This window comes from Anabrus simplex, chromosome 6 (genome assembly GCF_040414725.1).
Source record: "Anabrus simplex isolate iqAnaSimp1 chromosome 6, ASM4041472v1, whole genome shotgun sequence".
NCBI lineage: Eukaryota > Metazoa > Arthropoda > Insecta > Orthoptera > Tettigoniidae > Anabrus > Anabrus simplex.
In genome coordinates, this window is record NC_090270.1 from 214,557,131 (window position 1) to 214,577,051 (window position 19,921).

The window sequence follows — 19,921 nt, forward strand, 5'->3', positions numbered from 1 at the left end:
TCTAGTTTTGAGCATCTTGAAAGATAAAGTGTACCAACCGCATGTTTTCCTCATAAATTTAGGACTACTGGATTTCTTTTATCTCAGTTTGCAATAACTATTTCAAGAAGTTTGGACTTTTCTCCATATATGTCTTTATTAAAAATCTGATGTCATGCATCTGGTGCAAAGTGGAATAACTAGAAATTTAAAGAAATTTTGTGTTTATAGATTTTCTGATCTGAATGGACTTTCTTTGTGTTTGATACTTCAAGGTTTGCAACACTTCTTACTCATCCCACCAGCTCTGGAGTTTGGCCAATCATAATTTTTTTTGTATTTATTTTTTAGCCAATAAAATGTGAGGGTGTGTCCGGTTTTAGTCCAGAGCCTTCTCGAACCTTCCTCTCGGGTATAAAAGCTGACGCCTTTTCGAGTTAACTTGTCTTATTGATCGTCGTGCTCTTGAGTGTGTGTGCAAAGAGAGTTAAATGGAAAGGATTAGGAACAGCGCGAGCCATCCTGACAGGTAGAAACAAGATTTCAAGCGATATACGAACCACAACTTTTACGGAGTTTTAGGTTAGGTATGATCACGGTTCACTTTTCTTCGTCGGCAAACCAGCGCTTTTCTCTGCTACCAATGTAACCTTTACTAAGGTGGTTACACAAAACTAGTACTAAACACAATAAAGAAGGGAAGTAAGAACAACTACACACTATCGGAAAACACTATACACTCAGAGAAACATCAGCTGGCTTACGCGGATCTCTGCCAACAACAACATAATACGAAATATCAGTAGGGCCAGCTAGTGGACAATGAATCAGGAAAATGGAAAGAACTACGACCTTGTGAGGGCATGGATACGGCTTAGGTTGCAGATTCTGAAATAATTCGCCGTGATCCTTAAATTTGAAAAATATAATAACAAGTGAAAATTTTACAAATACTTTCCGAACAAAATTCACTAATTTACAACTTACGAACTATACGCTCCGTGATACACATATCTTAAAAATTCTTTGATAATGGGCTTCACTACGAGTTTCAAACTTCAAACCAACTATACAACTAGTAACAAATCCAGTAGTACAATGCAAGTTAGTAGGTTACAAGCAACGTAAAAACAATTACAATTTACAGTGGAAGTGAATGTACTCTCCTAAACTCTAGCGTATATCAAGAGACACTGAACAACCAGAGGCAAACCCCAAGGTAAATGTATTAAATTACAATCTACATATTTAGTGAAGTAAGAAATGGGAATGCCTCGAAAACAAACAGGGAACCCCAGCAGGAAAACTAAGGCGTCGTAAATAATTAATTTGGCGAATCTAGGTTAGGGTAGGGCAGACTCCTATACGGAATACCAACTGAACATTACGGAAATTTTAACCGGAACGGAAAGTAAGAGTCCTTACTCGAAGGTGCCCCATCCCGGAAGCGAGGCGTCGCACACGACGCAGACCAACACAGACTAATGGCATATCAGGCCAAGACAAGACCGAATTATTGCGAACTTCTTTTTTTTGTTGTGAGCGTTTAGTTGGGAGCCCCGGGGCGAATTTTGCCCCTCTACTCATCTCTTTCCGCGGGATACCGATGAGACGGAAAATCACTGTTCCATGCACTAGGTGGGGGGAACAATTTGTTTTGGGGGAGTTTAGGCCCCCAAATCAGTGGTGAAACCCCCGACATCACTGTATATTGTTGTATAATAGGCCCAGAAGGGAGGGGATACCGCTGCTTCTTAACAAACGGGCATTTTCAGGGAAGTTTTCTATTAATTATTGATGGTTGGAATTAAATTTGGAAAAGGCCGGAAGTTATAGCGAATTGTAAACTAACCAAGGGCGTCTGAATTTGTATCTGGTATTAGGCTTCTTGGTCTTAATAATCCGCTTCAACAAAGAGATTCCGGGATCGTTGGACTGGGTTGCGAGAATTCTAGACCTGGCCATCCTAGTAATTTTGTTAATTTGAAAGCGAATAGTCGGAATACGCAGATCATGTCTTATTTTCTTATTTGAGATGTACCATGGGGGCTTTATCATTCTACGTAAGGTTTTGTTTTGAAAAGTTTGCATTCTGCGTATATGAGTCTTGGCAATGTAGCTCCAGGCCTCACAGCCATACAGGAGGATGGGTCTCACACATGCTAAATAAATATTTCTCTTTATGGTAGGATAGATATATTTATTTGAAAGCAATGGTTTAAGACAGGCCACCCTCGCTAATGCGCGCTCTAGGGCCTGGTTCACATTGTATTTCCACGTTAATTTTCTGTCTAAACTGAGGCCAAGATATTTAACAATGCGTTTCCAGGGTAGAACAGTGTTGCCGATTCTACGATGGTCAAGTCTAGGTATCCGCCAAGTAAAGGGAATAGCCTGAGTTTTATCGGCATTAATTTTGATTTTATTAATTTTGCACCAGTCTCCAAAAACGATTTATGCAGGACTGCAGTAGCCGAATAGCATCGCATCTCCGTCGTTTCGAAGTGTAGACGGCAATGTCGTCAGCGTACTGCTGTACCTCTACTCCCGGAACTATAGGTAGGTCGTTTACATATAGGCCGTACAACGTTGGGGATAGCGTTCCACCCTGTGGTACTCCGGCTTTTAGAGACCGAGGGGTGGATTTATCTCCATCACAGGAAACGTAAAATTTTCTATTATATAGGTATGAATGAATAATCTTGACTAGGTAGGGGGAACATAGTATTTACCTATCAATTTTGAGATTAAATTGTCATGCCAGACCGTATCAAAAGCTTTTTCAATATCAAAGAAAACTGCAGGGACTGTACGGCGTAAATTAAACGACTAAGTAGCATACTGAGCAAGACGGAGCACTGCCAGAGGGGCACTCCGCCTCGTCCGGAATTCGAACTGTTCCGGTCTCACTATGCTATGTCGCAGAAGGTGTCCATTGAGACTTTTGAGAATAAGTCTCTCGAATATTTTGGAGATATGCGATAACAAGCTTATGGGACGGTAATTTTGCGGGAACAGTCGATCTTTTCCAGGCTTGGGGAGAACAACAACTTTTGCTGTTTTCCACAGCTTAGGGAAATATCCCGTGGTTAGGCAGGCCGAAAATATGGACGCTAGAAAAAGGACTGCTTTATAGGGCAGGAATTTAATTTCTTTATTTGAAACCTTGTCATCGCCTGGAGACTTATTCTCATTTAGGCCCTTAATAATTTTGCGGACCTCTGTAGGCGTCATTTTCTCAATGTCATTGTCAGGGGTCCATTGTCTTATAAAAGTTGAGACCTTTCTTCGTGCGGCACCGGTCCGTAGTTCGTCATCGTCATCGTTAATATCGTCATGTGTCACACGTTGATTCTCAATAGAATCTGCGAAGGTCTCAGCTTTATCATAAGGGGAGAATACCAGGCCTCTTGCGCCATAAATAGCCCGGCTGGGTTCCCGGGTTCGAGTCAGACAGCGGGTGGTTCTCCAGAAATTGCGATCTGACTCGTGTTCTGTAAGGGAGCGGCAGAGTTCTTCGTATTTTTCAATCTTGCGCTCCAGCAATCTTTTGCGGACTTCTCGGGCGAGTTCGTGGTATTCCGTCCGCTCAGCAAGGTCACGGTACAATTGCCATCTTTTCCTGTATCGGTTTTTAATGTAGATCAAATCCTTAAGGAGATCCGGTGTACTATTATCATCTGGGCTATACGTATTCCCGCCATGATGGGCGGGAGTATGTATGCCATTGTTGTGAGTTTGGGCCGGAAGTGAATTTCGTATAGCATTTGAAGCATATTTCCGAGCATTCCCCATCTTATTATATAGATGTTGAATAGCCCGGTCAATATCCTCCCTGCTACGAGGTTCAAAAGGTTGTAAATTTTTGTTAACATGCCATCTGAACTTATTATAGTCAATTGGTATATGGTCAACAATGGGCGATGTCGTATGTAGGCGGGACCCAGCAATATTGAAAATAATGGGATTATGATCTGAATTTAATACATTTGGGACATTGAAAGTAATATTCGGAGAAAAATATTTAGTGATGGCTATGTCAATTACATCAGGACGACCACGAGCTGGGAAGATGGTGGGTTCGGTGGGACCATGGACTTTAATATTATTATCCCTTACGTGACGTTGAAGTATTCTCCCCTTAGGATTTGTCGCACGTGAATTCCAGTCAGGATGCTTGGAATTGATGTCACCACATATGATAGATGGAACGTTGGCATTGTTATTTAGTAATGTGTCAATTTCTAGAGTGTGTAGGGGTGCATTAGGCGAAATGTAGGCGGCAATTAAACGATAATGGAAATTTCTGTGTTGAATTTCAACGCCTGTAGATTCAATTACTCCCTGAGGGAGGGGGTCAATGAGGTGGTGAGTAAGGCTAGACTTAATCAACACGGCAACGCCCCCAGCCTCAGTGTGGAGCCTATCCTTACGGTACATTATAAAGTTTTTAATTTTGAAAACATGGGGAGGTTTAAGCCACGTTTCACCTAACAACATGATGTCAATATTGTAATCAGAAATAAACGACTCGAGTTCGTATTTCTGATTTACAATGCTCTGACAATTCCAAGCACAGACTGTCAAGTCCATTGTCAGAACATTTTAAGGATCTAAGGTTCCGAGAAGTACCGCATAGCAGCACCTATCAGAACAGTGATCTTATCAAAAGTGTTTTGGCACTGTTTCAGTTTAGTAGCGGTATCACGTAGTATAGGCATTAATTTTGAGAAATTAACCTGCCTACAGAGATCAAGTATTTCCTTGAGGCCTGACAAGTCAGACCCCAAGGAGGAAGATGAGGGGGAGGGTTCAGTGGTAGTGGTGGTGGTGGTGGTGGTGGAGGGGGGGGGTACTGCCAGTTATTGCATTGGCAAAGGAAATGTTCGGATTTACTTCCTTTGCCAATAGAGCACGCTTTTTCTGAGCTCGTTCGTACTCTTTAAGCAATTTTGCCTCCATGATGTTTCTAAATAGGGAGCATCCCCTCCAGGAGGCGGGGTGCTCACCCTGACAGTTGGCGCACTTAGCCTTAGCTTCTGGTTTGAGAGGGCAGGCGGCCGCATGGTGGTTTTCACCACATTTGACGCATCTTAATGGCATTTTGCACTAATTGGCCGTGTGACCCCACCTTTGGCATTTATAACATTGTGAGAGACCTTCCCTGCCCTGATAAGCCTCAATGGTAACCATCGTACCACACAAATACTTCAGGGAATAAATGGTCTCTGAAAACTTCGTCTTGGGGAGGGTAACACTCATGACGCTCAGGGGAATCTGTTGGTTAGAGGTAGGGTCTTTCTTCGTAAATTGGTGAATATCGCGGGGCTCGTAGCTGAGCGCCATGAACTCATCTCGAACCCAGTCAACACCAACTGTTGGAACAATATTTCGGATAATTACTTTAAGCAGTCTGTTACTAGGTAACTGGTGAGTGAAATGAGCACTGTTAGATTGCTCAAAATATTGTTTCATCAGATGGTAGCCCTCCTCGTTCTCAGCATGGTATTTTATGGAATCTCTTTGGTTAATGGCTTTGATTTCCCCAGTGCATTTACTACGTAAGTAGTTAAAATGTTGCTGATAGTTAGACTTGTCAAACACAACAATAGGGGGAACAGAGATTTTCTGCGGGGCTACTACATCCATGTTTTCGCTCACAACCCCACCAGGGTTCGAGCCCTCTTGGGTCCTGTCTGAGTGGTCTCAGGCTGGGACTGAGAGGAAGTGCTCTGTTCAGTTGCATTACCGGGATTGGACTGAACTGCTGGAATTAGAGCAGCATTGTCATTGTTACCACTGGTGGGTAAATTAGTTAGCACTTGAAAGCTATTGCTCAAGGGCACGGGAGCAGTTAGGCTTCTGGTTTTCAACTGCTTGAAACGATCTCCGCGACCTTGCGCTTAGCTTTAGCAAACAATTGGAAAGCTGGAGCACTACGAGAGCTAGATGTTACCGGTACATTAGCAGACTTACACGTGGTGTCGATGACGGCTTGGAGAAGGTTTGGATCGACAGCTGGTAACACGTGGATTCTGGAGTCGGTAGCAGAGGCAGGCCATTGGTGCAGGGAAGATGTTGAAGAGGAAGCGCTTGAAGGAAGATAGCTTATAGGGAACTCGCCTCCCGGCGGGGCAGTCGCCATAGGTAGGAAGGCTCAAACAGAGGAAAGAAAAATGCACTCAAGCAAGGACGGAAGACACACCACGAATGAACAGTCAACAATACACGTCTCACAACAATGTACTACGTCCCCACGCAAACACCAATCACCACGGAGCAAGACACAACCGTATCCGTCAAAGATTAGCAAACGCTGCCTCGCTCACTATATATAGGAAAACTCTGGTCTTGGAGTAGCCAATCAGAATGCATGAGTCCGCCCATCCCCTCCTAGGTTCACCAATCACAATTCCTACTCCCGTCGCGAACTTTAACTAACATTCTCGAATACACACGTTCACGAATCTTCCATTTCCAGAATAGTTAGAAAATTCCTTCTAGAAAACATAACCCACAAAAGGCACACACCCTGTTCAACAATTTTCTAGATACTTCCAGTAAGTACAGAATTTGAAATCTACTATTTACAAATACATATGTTACAAATAATACACAGTACAGGTTAGGTCATTACAAATAAAACATTATATCATACTTTACAAATAAAGTCTTCAAAAACACTTTTCACTTCCACTATATTGTTCACCTGTGACAATAAATTTTGTGTATTTATTTTTTAGCCAATAAAAATGTGAGGGTGTGTCCGATTTTAGTCCAGAGCCTTCTCGAACCTTCCTCTCGGGTATAAAAGCTGACGCCTTTTCGAGTTAACTTGTCTTATTGATCGTCGTGCTATTGAGTGTGTGTGCAAAGAGAGTTACGGCTCAAATATCGGCATAGACAAAATTTTCTGTTCGGTCTGGTAATGGTTGTTCATTGATGCAAATGTTGAACAGCAATGGTGCAAGCACACTTACTTGGGGCAGCACATTCCTTTGTCTTCTCCATCTGCTTCTCTGCCCCTGGAATCAACAAAGAAACTCTGGTGTTGAAGCAGATGTCACATGACACATGTAAAATGGTAGTCCTTCGTGATATTATAGACCCTCTTTAGGAGAAGATGGTGATGAATAGCATCGTAAGCTGCCGAGAGTTCTATGAACACAGCTCCTGTGATCTGCTGCCTATGGAAACCATCTTCTAAACGCTGAGTTGGTTTCAATACCTGTGAAGTGCAGCTCTTTCCTTTCCTGAAACCAGTTTGCTGTGAAATCAGAAGTGGCTCTATCCTGTCCATCAGTCTGTATAAGTCTCTCCATGACCTTGTAAAGATGGTATAAAAGGGAAACTGGCCTGTAACTTTTAGGGTAATTTAGACATTTTCCTGGTTTTAGGATGGCTATGACCCTAGCTTTTCTCTGACAACCACAGCTTTTTCCTCAACTCTGAGGTCATCCAGACCAGCTGTTTTACCAGTCTTACATTTACTGAAGGCCAATTCCAGTTTAGATATCATGAAGGGCTCAGATAGGTCGTTCTTCTCACTGACCGGTTGTCCGACTATTGATTTCTTCCCTGCTTTGGTAACAGGTATAGGTTTTCCGTTCATTATGAGCTGGTGGACTGTTTGATCTGTCTTTATATAGGCACAAGTACTGATTAGGGAAGGGTCATTGCTTAGGGATCTTAGAAGCCTCCAAGTCTTCTGGTTGCTCCTGCCCATGTCAACTTCAGTCACCAACTTCACCCATTGCTCTTTCTTTGCCTGAGAGATGGAAGGAAGAATAGAAGAGCAACCATTGGAAATAACCATCATGGAAACTGTGGAGCTCCAAGTACCATGGATGTCTAAGGTTATTGTTGACTACGACCGTGTGCGAAGGGCCAATCGACGGACTTCAGTGGAACAACTCACCATCCAAATGAACCAGAAGGCATCCGACATTTCTCCCACAACAGTTCAGTGAACCATTCTGTGAATGGGGCTTCAGGGTAATGAGAGGCAACTGCACATGCTAACACAGGTGCATCAACAAAAACAACATTACAGGTGACTGGACTGTTGATGACTGGTGACGGGTAGCATTTTCCGACGAGAAACCAACACCCTGTAATCATTGCTGGACAAACACAAGGTGGTGGGGGCACTGAGAAATGTTCTCGTGTATTCTCTAGGTCCCATCATCCGTGTGAAAGGAGTTCTTGATTGATTTGGTTTTGAATCCATACTTGGGGATCATGCTCACACGTACATGATACTGTCCTTCTTCAGGAGGGTGGGATCTTCCAGCATGATAATGCCCCTTACCACATCGCTAGTGGTTGGAAGAGCACGATCAAGATTTCAAAGTTCTTCTCCGGCCCCCAAGCAGCCCTGATCTCAATCCTGAATATCTACGGGACACATGATCATCGTGTTCGCCATCTGTCTCCTCCGCCACTCACCCTTCAAAAGTTGTGGGATGCAATGCAGACAGCATGGCTCCAGACACCTGTGTTAAGCTATTCTCTGGGTCCCATCATCTGTGTGGAAGGGGCTCTTGATCGATTTGGTTATGAATACATCCTGACTGAAGCACCCGACTGAGTCACTGCCAGCATGTCTAGTTGCTGTCCATTCAGCTAAGGGAGGTTATTCTGGATGCTAGCAGATGGTCATAGTAATCTGATTCGACTGTGTATGTACAAAACAGAATTAATGTTGCACATTACATTTCATTTTCTGCTTTTTCTTTTACCAGTTGTTTAACACTGCATAAACTCTGCAAGTTTTTTGGCGATGATGAAATATGAAAAATGAGAAGAGAACATGGCCTTAATTAAGATATAGCCCATACACTTGCCTGGTGTGAAAATGGGAAAACACAGAAAACCATATTCAGTGCTTCAGATGATGGGGTTTGGACACCACCATCTCCCGAACGCAAGTGAACAGCTATGCAACCGGCACTGTGCAGCCAACTCATTCGATACCCCTAAGGTTTTCCTTGTGAATGATCTTACTCCACTGTATTTCTTTAAAAGCCTTGTAAGAAAACTTTATAATCTTCTATCTCTAATTCCTATTCTCTCTTTATATGAATACTTTCAGTAACATCCTACTTTCTGACTCGGTCATCTCTACATCCTTTCGTTCTTCTTTCCTTCCATATGACCTATGATATTCAGAGTATGCCATTACTGTGTGCCAACGGCCATAGCTATGTTGACATACCGGATCCCGTGAGATCTCTGAAGTTAAGCAACATTGGGTGTGGTCAAGAAGTGGATGGGTTGCCATGTGCTGTTGGTAGGGGTAAGGGACTGGAGGAGCGGAAAGGAACTGGCCACTCTAACGTATGTAAAGTCCGGTTCAGGCACACCTCTGCAGAGATTCGGACCTGCCTTCGGGCAGAATACACCCTTACCTTACCTTATTACCATGCGGTTAAGGGCGCACAGCTGTGAGCTTGCACTCAGGAGATAGTGGGTTCGAACCCCACTGTCAGCAGCCCTGAAGATGATTTTCTGTGATTTCCCATTTTCATACCAGGCAAATACTGGGGCTGTACCTTAAATTAAGGCCATGGCCACTTCCTTCCCACTCCTAGCCCTTTCCTATACCATCGTCTCCATAAGATCTCTTTGTGTCAGTGTGACATAAACCCAATTGCCAAAAAAAAGTAATCCATCCAATGTTAGTTCGCTAGCCAGGACAATCCTGTCAAGTAAAAGTGTGAGTAATATTGAGAATACATTTCTTTGTAAGCAATAACAATTGCATGTATAAGGTAAGTTAGCATATCCTGGGAAAGGGTGTGCCACATTTGCAGGTAAGGAGAAACAAGAACAATAATTTCCATAAATTTATTTTGTACAACAATAAATCAATAACAGATTTATGCATATTTTTTGGAGCTGCTGAGTTTATAACATATTGTTACATTTTCCACCAAATGATAACTCTTGTATAAATCAAGTAGATTCCCCATGTCTGGTCAACTTCTGCTAGGTCCAAGGTAAGTAGAAGAAACCGCAAGTAGTTTATATATAGTACGTTTCCAATCTGTGCATTAGAGAGCCAGTGTTATCTGGGCTATTTACTTCTTCATTCACCTCTAAAATGGTGGCATTGTCATGCATTCTTTGTCAATCATTTACTCTTTCTTTCAGTCCATCTACCATCATTTTTTGGTAACATTTATCAGCACAAAATCTTGTTTTCAACCAATTTAGTGGTTGATTCATAAGCTGAATATTTATACTAAACAGCCAGCTTATTTCTTTTCACTCAAGAAGTTTTCTACAATCTTGTTGAATTCATCAGCATATCTCAAATGAATGTTGTGTTTTCCTTCATCAAACACGTGTAATCTGTAAAAAAAAAAAAAAAGAAACATATTACAATGATATATATACAGAACACTATAAGACAATGAATATGTGACTCTAACCACTCAGTGGACTCTCAAACAAATGATAACGTATTTGTCACAGGGATACAACAACCTTAATAAACATACAAAGGCCAGCACAGATGCAGAGAGGAATGGTAGTTCAAACAACTATCATATAATTCCATTATACTCATTTTTGTAAAACTACAAATAAACTTAATAACCAGTAGGAGTTTAATTTGATCATAGCAGTCATCAAGACATTGAACAAGGTTATCTAGACCATCAACCGTATTTATGTAGGATAATGAGATCTGATTTTAAAAAATGTGTCATGTTAAAAAAAGGGAAGTTCTTAATTAAAAAGCACACAAAAATGTCTAAGCTCTTAGGACCCTAATAATAATAATGGAATCAAGAAAGCAACAGGAGTTGTTCATGAGAGACCTGACAATGTACAGGATGTTCCCAAACATGATGATGATGATGATGATCATCATCATCACAGAACCCCTCCAGCGTGCCGGGTAGCATGGTGTTAAATGAGCCTTTGCCATCGCTGTCTGTCCAGAAATGACTTCTTTCACACCACTGACTCCCATTTCCCTTCTCTTCTCTCCACATCATCTCTCAGTTAGTGTAGCCATCTCTTTCGAGGTCTTCCCACTTGCTTTCTTCCTTCAACCATTCTTTCTAGGCATGCATATGGTGTTCTTGTGCCAGGAATTCGCTTTACATGTCCATACCATATTAGTCTCAAAGTCCTTAGCTTCTCTCCTATTGAGTCCACTTCGAGTTCCATTCTGATGTCATTGTTTCTTACATGGTCCTTGCGTGTTTTTGAGGGTAGTTTGTAGGAACTTCATTTCACATGCTTGCAATTTACTAACTTCTCTCTCTTTTAGTGTACATGTTTCTACACTGTATATGAGAATGGGCACAAAGTATGACTTATACAGAGTCATCTTGGCTCTCATGGGCACTTTGTTCCCAAACATGTGCAAAATAATTCGAGGATGGATAGTATACCCGAAACAACCAAAACTGTCCCTATGAATGTATGCCCTACAGCCGATCATTTACGGGTAACAGACTTCCCAACTTTGTACTGGAAGACTTGATAATACCTCACTTGGCACATCCCACAGAGAATAGCAGCCACCATGTTGGTGTACAAGCACGGATAATGCATTTTAACCTTAAAATCTATTCAGCAAGGCAAGTGCCTTGAGCATAAATTTAGTTGAGAATTTCTGAAGAGGCATAAGACAGTTGAAATGAAGAGTCATATGTTCTAAAGCTCATTAATATGCAGTATTTTATTTGTTTATTTGATTTATTTAATCCGTTTACCGTCCAGGGTTTGTTTTTCCCTCGGACTCAGCGAGAGATTCCACCTCTACCGCCTTAAGGGCAGTGTCCTGGAGCATGAGATGTTGGGTCGGGTATACAACTGGTAAGGAGGATCAGTACCTTGCCTGGGCGGCCTCGTCTGCTATGCTGAATAGGGGTCTTGAGGGGGATAGGAAGATTTAAGAGATAGACAAGGAAGAGAGAAGGAAGCGACCGTGACCTTATGTTAGGTACCTTCCCAACATTTGCCTGGAGGAGAAGTGGGAAACCACAGAAAAACCATTTCAAGGAAGACTGAGGTATGAATCAAACCTCCTCGACCCAGTTGACCTCCCGAGGCTGAGTGGACCCCGTTCCAGTCCTCATACCACTTTTCAAATTCCGTGGCAGAGCCAGGAATCAAACCTCGGCCTCCTGGGGTGGCAGCTAATCATACTAACCAGTACACGACATACGTGGACTGCAGTATTTATAAACAAATTAATAAAATGAATAAATAACAGAAATTATTTAAGAGAGTAATATAATGTATTAAATATGCTTCAATTGATGCAAGCTGCATCATCAGTGATGTATAGTAACGTGTTGCATTATGCCACAAAAAAAGTCTCCTGATTTGTGACTTTCAATGTTGGCGATCACTGTGGTGAATGTTGTGTGATCTCTTGCCAGATGAAAAAAAATCTTTCAACACTGTGAATTCCAGTTCACTATTTGAAGTTTCCAAGCCATGATGTCTGCTTCCTCCCGACACCTCATTAATCCTGTATTTTGCAGTGTACAATCCAATTTAAGATCAGGTAATGGTCATTTCTGAGGATGTGGTCAAGGTAATAAATCTTACAGTGCTCAAAAAAATTATTCTATTCTAGCACAGTCTGACAAGTTAATTGTTCATGGGATGTTATTGAAAATTTAACACAAAATGTGAATAATAAAATACAGGAGAATAATGCATGTGCCTTATAAATTAAGAAATTGGGAGAGAAGTTTCCAGTACAATTTTTACTAGTCAAATTATGAAAATTAACTTGGGAGAGAGAGAGTATCAAATTTTGGTATATGAAGCATGGTTTTTAAGTATGTACTGTTTTTATGCTTGTTGATGATGCTTGTTGTTTTAAGGTGCCTAACATCGAAGGTCATCGGCCCATTACTGTTTTTAAATATGGCCACTACAGCGCTTTGGTCATCATTCAGAGCATGCACGGTCAGTATGTACATTTGTAGGCCGGCCACAAAAGCCATTACGGAAGCATTTGTTCGTATTTACATTTGTTTGTGCGTATTGAAAATGTCTCAGAAAATTAATGGCACAGCCGAGTATGAAGTACATGCTGTGATTCGTTTTCTAAAGGCAAAGGATGTGAAAGCTGTTGAAATTCATTGGCAGATTAGTGAAGATCAGGTAACGGTAATATCTGAGGATGTGGCCAAGGTAATAAATCTTACAGTGCTCGAAGAAATTATTCTATTCTAGCACAGTCTGACAAGTTTATTGTTCATGGGATGGTATTGAAAATTTAGCACAAAATGTGAATAACAAAATACAAGAGAATAATGCATGTGCCTTATAAATTAAGAAATGAGGGAAGGAATGCTAAGAAAATGGGTTAAAGCATTTAAAGAAGGCCGTACTAATGTCCATGATGAGAAGTGTAGTGGGCGACTGTCATTACTGAAGACTTGGTGCAAAAAGTTGGTGCAAAGGTTCAAGAAAATGAACGCTTTATGATTTTGTCATTAAGTTATGAGTTGCCTCAAATTTCAAGGAGTGTTCTTTATGAAATTGTATAAAGGTGCTTAGATTACTGGAAGTTGTGCTCATGCTAGGTACCGAGGATGCTGACAGAGGTGCACAAAACCACGTGTGTAGGCAGTGCTTTGACTTTCCTTGAGCAGTACAATAATGATGATAATGAGTTCCTGAGTCGAACTGTCACCGGTGACACAACATGGGTGGCTTATGTTAATGCCAGAATCTAAACACCAATCCATGGAATGGAGACAGTCAACATCACCCAAAAAAAGTGAAGTGCAAGCAAACAATTTCAGCTTGTAAACTCATGTACACTGTGTTTTGGGATAGGCAGGCTGTGTTCCTTGTGGATTTTTTGAACCAGGATGACACAATAAATGCCAAGACGTATTGTGAGACCTTATGTAAACTCTGTTGTGCAATCCAAAACAAACAGCGTGGTATGCTAAGGGGGATTCTTTTGCTTCATGACAATGCGCGACCTCACCATGGTTGATCGAACAAGAGACCTCATAGTTTCATTTGGTTGGGAACAATTTTATCATCCTCCGTATAGTCCTGACCTAGTGCCTAGTGACTACCACTTTTTCCTGCACTTTGAAAAGCACTTAAGAGGTCAGCATCACAAAGATGATGAAGGCGGCCTAAAAATGACCGTGCTGCAGTGGTTGACAAATTAGGTGGCAGATTTCTATGAGGATGGAATTCAGAAGCTGGTTTCATAATATGACAAGTGCCTTAATATGCTTGAATCTTATGTTGAGAAGTAGTATAAGGTACAGGCTTACATGTAAAAACAGAATTGTTTAAAAAATTGCATTACCTTTTTCCTATATCAAAACAGTACTTACTAAAAAAACATGCTTCGTATTTACTGTAATTGAATAGCTGCCTATTTTCCATGTTAAAGCATTGGTACAAAACAGTCCGATTATGAACTAGTGAATGACTAGTTACGATGAACAACCTGCTTTTTGGTTTTAATTTTGGCTGGCCAAGTAAATGTACTCTGCAAATATTTTCCATTCAATGGATTAAATATTTTAGTACTCAGAAAAGCCCAAGATCACATGGTTGGCAAAGTTATGCAGTTCCTTTTGATATGTATACAATCTGCACATGTTTCTTTAATAGAGAATCAAGTTGTGCATTTTTGCCCTGGCCACTCAGTGAATCCAAGCGAAGGTTTTCTCCATTCTCCTTTAATTGTGGATGTGAAATTTTCTTCTTTGATAAAGGTTAATGATCTTACCGGGCGAGCTGGCCATGCAGTTAGGGGCGCGCAGCTGTGAGGTTGCATCCAGGAGATAGTGGGTTCTAACCCCACTGTTGGCAGCCCTAAATATGGTTTTCTGTGGTTTCCCATTTTCACACCAGGTAAATGCTGGGGCTGTACCTTAACTAAGTACACAGCCACTTCCTTCTCATTCCTAGGCCTCTCCTATCCCATCGTCGCCATAACACCTATCTGTGTTGGTGTGACATAAAGTAAATAGTAAAAAATGAAAAAATGTTCATACAACCAATCAGAACTATAAAATACATATTATTTATTTATTTAAGCATTTAATAGTATTGATTGATATTGGCATTCCCAATCTCTTTCTCTAGTTGCAATTCATTAATAGATTTTAAAAAAATTGAGCAGGTCAATATGTGGAACGTGCAGGAAACAGTACCTTGTGGAACCAAAAGGGGTGACAATAACTTCAGCTACATAATGCTGCATAGAGAGGAAGAGACAGTATCCATTTTAAATGGGAAACTGCTTCTGTTGTGGTTGTTTACATAAAGCAAATATATTTTGGCCAAGTGCAAGTGATATTTAATGCAGTGAAATTTTCCACAGAGTGCAAGGCACTGAATGAGTAGGAAAATATGACAACACAGCAGCTTGTTGGTGGAAAATTTTGGGTAGCCTCTTGACAATGCTGCACGAATGATGATGTCCTGCAAGGCACTGAGTATGAGTCTCTCGTTTGCCACTTTGCTGCCAGAAAGTCCATAAGAAATTAGTTTTAGGCGAGTTTCCATGTAAATCAAAATAATTGTTTTGTTGAAGCTCAGTGCCTGGTGTTATTGTGCGATGTGTCTATTTGAAATGCATTTATTTCTGCTACCCTCACGGGAAAGCTGTCAAAAGGACAATAAAATAATAATGGTATTGATTTTACGTCCCACTAACTAATTTTGATGGTTTTCAGAGACGCCGAGGTGCCGGAAGTTTGTCCCGCAGTTCTTTTACATTCCAGTTAATCTACTGACATGAGGCTGACATATCTGAGCAACTTCAAATACCACCGGACTGAGCCAGGATCGAACCTGCCAAGTTGGGGTCAGAAGGCCAGCACCTAAACTGTCTGAGCCACTCAGCCTGGTACCAAAAAGACAAAGCTTACATGAAAAGTTGAAGTTTATAAGTATTATTAGTACAAAGCAATTTATTTACACTATTATTAAGAGTCAGCTGGCCCTGTAATGTAGGGGTAATATGCCTGCCTCATACCCGGAGACCCTGGGTTCAATTCCCAGCCAAGTTTGAGATTTTTACCTGAATCTGAGGGCTGGTTCGAAGTCCACTCTGCCTACATGATTACAATTGGGGAGCTATCCAACAGCGAGATAGCAGCGCCAGTCTACAAAACTAAGGATAAAGGACAAGAGGATTTGTCGTGCCGACCACAGGACACCTTGTAATCTGCAGGTCTTCTGCTTGAGCAGCGGTTGTTTGATAGGCCATGGCCCTTCTGGGCTGTTATGGTATGGAGTTTGGGTTTCTGTTTTTTTAGTTAGAGTGAAGTTTCATTATAACAAAAGGTCTTGCCAATAAGAACAATAACAACAGAAGGGCCTAAAACTGAGCCTAGCCTAGGGACCCACATTTTATAAATCTCTGATTAGACCACGACCCAACAAGCCAACAAAAATTCTGTTATCAACACTGAAGATTGGCATCATACAAACAATGAATACATACAGTCTCAAAAGTAAACATTCATGATTTTTAAAAGAGAGTGAGAATTTGCTGTAGTCTTAAAAACTGAAACTGTTGATGGATGAAAATTCTTCCAAAATGTTTGAACTTCTGCAGAATTAATGTTCATTTATCAAAACTACGAGGGCGGATCAAATATAAACAGGAATTAATTTTTAAAATTTATTGTATCAACCAAAAAAAAAAAAATACACATATAGAGATCACTTTTTTACATAGTGTCCTGCCTTCAATACAAATTTTCTCCAGCGGATTGGTAAGTTTTGATGCCGTCCTGATAGAAAGAAGAGGGACGTGTGCGGAGCTAGTTGCGCACGAACTCTTCAACACTTGCATCATCATCAAAACACTGTCCTCCTAGGTCTTGTTTGAATGGTCTAAACAAATGGTAGTTGCAGGGTGATAAATTTGGACTGTACGGAGGGTGTTCCAGAGGAGTCCAGTGAATTTCCTCCAGTTTTTCCCTCGTTAAAGCGGCAGTATGTGGCCTTGCATTGTCATGAAGAAGGACATTTCGGATCAGTTGCCGGCATCACTTGTTGCAATACTCAGCTTTTGCTTCATCCAAAAGGCAACGGTACTAGGCTGCATTAATTGTCCTTTGTTCCTGAAGAAAATCCACCAGCAAAACACCCGCGGAGTCCCAGAAAACGGTTGCAAGCATTTTCCCAGCCGATGGGCGTTTTGGCTTTGACCTTTGGTCTTGACCGGACCCCTGCTTCGTCTCTTCGCTGCCGCCACTCCATGCTTGCTTGCTTGCTTGCTTGCTTGGATTCTGCGGTGTAATGATGCACCCAAGTTTCATCACAAGTCACAATACAGCACAAGAAATCCTCTCCTTCCTCCTCGCAGCGATGCAGGAGTCTCTGGCAAACTTTCTGGCGTAAACTTTCTTGTTCCTGGTTAATGAGACAAGGAACCCACCTGGCAGGCAATTTTCTGAAATGGAATTCATCTCGGATGATGGTTTGAACACTTCTGTAACTTATTCCTATGGCTAAAACAATTTGTGAAATTTTTATTCGCCGATCTTCATCAATAATGTCATGAATGGCACAATGTTGTCAGCAGTGATGCTTCTTCACAGTCTTCTTTCATGAGGTTCATTTTTCACAGCTTCTCTTCCTGCCATAAATTTTTTAGCTCACTCATATACTCGAGCCAGCAAAAGTGTTCCTTCCCCAAACTGTGCGCGGGTGGTTTGATGCCCTCTTTTGCGAGAAATTTGATAATGATGCATTGTGCAACAGATGTGTGCGCCTCTTGCTCACTCACAGTGTGCTGAAGCAACCCAGCTCTCAACCGTTGTTCGCGCGGGCAGACCCCTTCTGCGGACACCCCCACCAATATCCTGGCAAAGCCCAACCTCAGAGTTATTACTAACAGCAATGGTACAGACAAATTCCTATTTATATTTGATCCCCTTTTGTAGCATATTCAAAGAAAAACATCAGATTTCTGTACTTAAATGGGAAAGAGACCATTTCTAGCATGTTGGCTTACCAGTATTACCTTAGTTACAGCTGCAAGCAGTTTGTAGAAGGCTTTATTCCATTAAAAAATCTTCAACTATTTTGTTAAATTCCTTCCAATATTTAAAATGAAGATTATGCTTTCCATCCTTCATAACAACCAACCTGTAACATAAAAAATTTCCCCCTCTTCGTGCTCTTAAACTAATTCAAATTTTGGTAAAATAACATTTCACACTATATTTTGTCAGCTCTTAATGAATCCCATTGGAGGTTACTCTGATGTAAATAAAAGAACTCAGTAACGGCATGTTATCACAACTGTGATCATAACAATATAGGAATGCTACAAAAGTGTGATTTGACCTCACAGATTTCAACTTAGTAATACATTTATAAAACAGCTGGCATGAACATGGGGCCTTTCAAGAAAATATGCTGTAAAATTAATTCCCATCCCTTCCTATGGATTGTTCGAAGAATGCATATTTCACGATACTTCACACAATATACAGTATATATATTTTTAAGAGGGAGGTTACCTACCTGCATCCTGAAATATGTTTTGCTATGTACAGAGAATGTTCAGGTGCTACGAGTCTATCCTTGCTGCCTTGGATCATAAGAGTAGGACACTGAATTAGAGGCAACATTTGTTTACATATATCTCCTTTAGTTTCACTGTGATACACAGCAATGCTACTATCTATCCAATCAACCCACAACTTCTTGAAGGTATCTTCTCCATAAACAGCCAACTTTGCTTCCAGTATCTCAGGTTTCAATGAATCCATATTACGATGAGCTGGAGACACAAAATAAATTCCAGGAATCAGGATGAATCAATTAATGAAATTCAGAGGAAAATTAGAGAGGAAGGCACAGCACTTTAGATTTACAACTGTTTCTATTTCACTTGTGACTGGCAACCCAACCTGGCTGCACACGAGCAATTTTGAATTGATGGTGATAGACCTTATAAGATTTCCTTGTAAATTACATTAGTAATTTTCCTGCTACTGTTTGTAAGTAACTCAGTGCAACAAGTTTCCAACACCTTTCTGGCCGCTCGTCTGTACGCTCGCTCATTTCTCCCCATGGAATACTTAAACCATTAAATCATTTTCACTACAACGACAATAACTCTTACACCATTCATGCAAATTATATGATGGAAAGGGGACTTTAATGTCAATATCTCAAAATGCGGTTTCTAATTTTAAGGTTAATTTTTGTTGCTAACTAATTAAACATTTAATGAGGGCTAACTTTTGCCGATAGGTATATATCATTGCCGGCTTTTTTTTAAGCCTTTTTATGCTCAGCAATTTTTCCCACACATACTTGAGGTCTATCATTGGCTGTTTAGGCAGCATGAGCCAAGAAATGGCTTAGATGGCTGTTTTCTCTTTGACTTCTTTCAGTAAAATCACCACTGCTCAGATCTCTTTTGTCACAGATTAATGTTTCATACACCTGAATCATCCTTAATAAATGCTGTGTACAATGGTGAAAACTGCATAAATATCTGTTAAGCAGATCTCAAAATTAGCCTACTCGTGTGCACACAGACAACTACAAGGGACTTTATAAAACTTATAGATTATTAACTCATTTATTACAAATCAGAAATTGAAGGCCTCCCTGGAAGAAGGGTCTAAACCACATTTTCCAGCAAGTTGAGTTTTTTGCGGAATAAGGGTCTATATCATCTCAGGTTATCAATAACACGCAGTTACCTACACATGGCAGATGCCACCCACCCTCATCGGGGGGTCTGCCTTACAAGGGCTACACTCGGCTAGAAATAGTCACACTAAATTATTTTATCTCAGGTTATTGCATACGAACTATGATAATCATATCTTTAACAGAAATAGGTCATTTGTTTGTTAAAAAACTTCTTTGCCTGGAAGAAGGGTCTATGCCACTCATTCAAGATGGCTGCCAGTATGTTGAGTATTTCGTCCAACGAATTAAAAAA

General features: G+C 40.9%; 1 protein-coding gene across 2 annotated transcripts in view; it reads right to left on the reverse strand.

Annotated features, from left to right (window-relative positions):
• Positions 1–9,825: 9,825 nt before the first annotated feature.
• LOC136876335 (valacyclovir hydrolase) overlaps positions 9,826–19,921 on the reverse strand; it is a 141,544-nt gene continuing 131,448 nt past the window's right edge. The window contains exons 5-7 of one of the 2 annotated variants that reach the window (XM_067150188.2): positions 18,484–18,742; positions 17,978–18,102; positions 9,826–10,335 (exon numbers count right to left, since the gene is read on the reverse strand). In XM_067150188.2, coding sequence (XP_067006289.2) covers positions 18,012–18,102; positions 18,484–18,742 — 350 coding nt within the window. In that variant the 3' untranslated portion in view covers positions 9,826–10,335; positions 17,978–18,011. Of the gene's footprint in view, positions 10,336–17,968; positions 18,103–18,483; positions 18,743–19,921 lie in introns of both variants that reach the window. The other variant, XM_067150187.2, reaches the window with a different exon arrangement.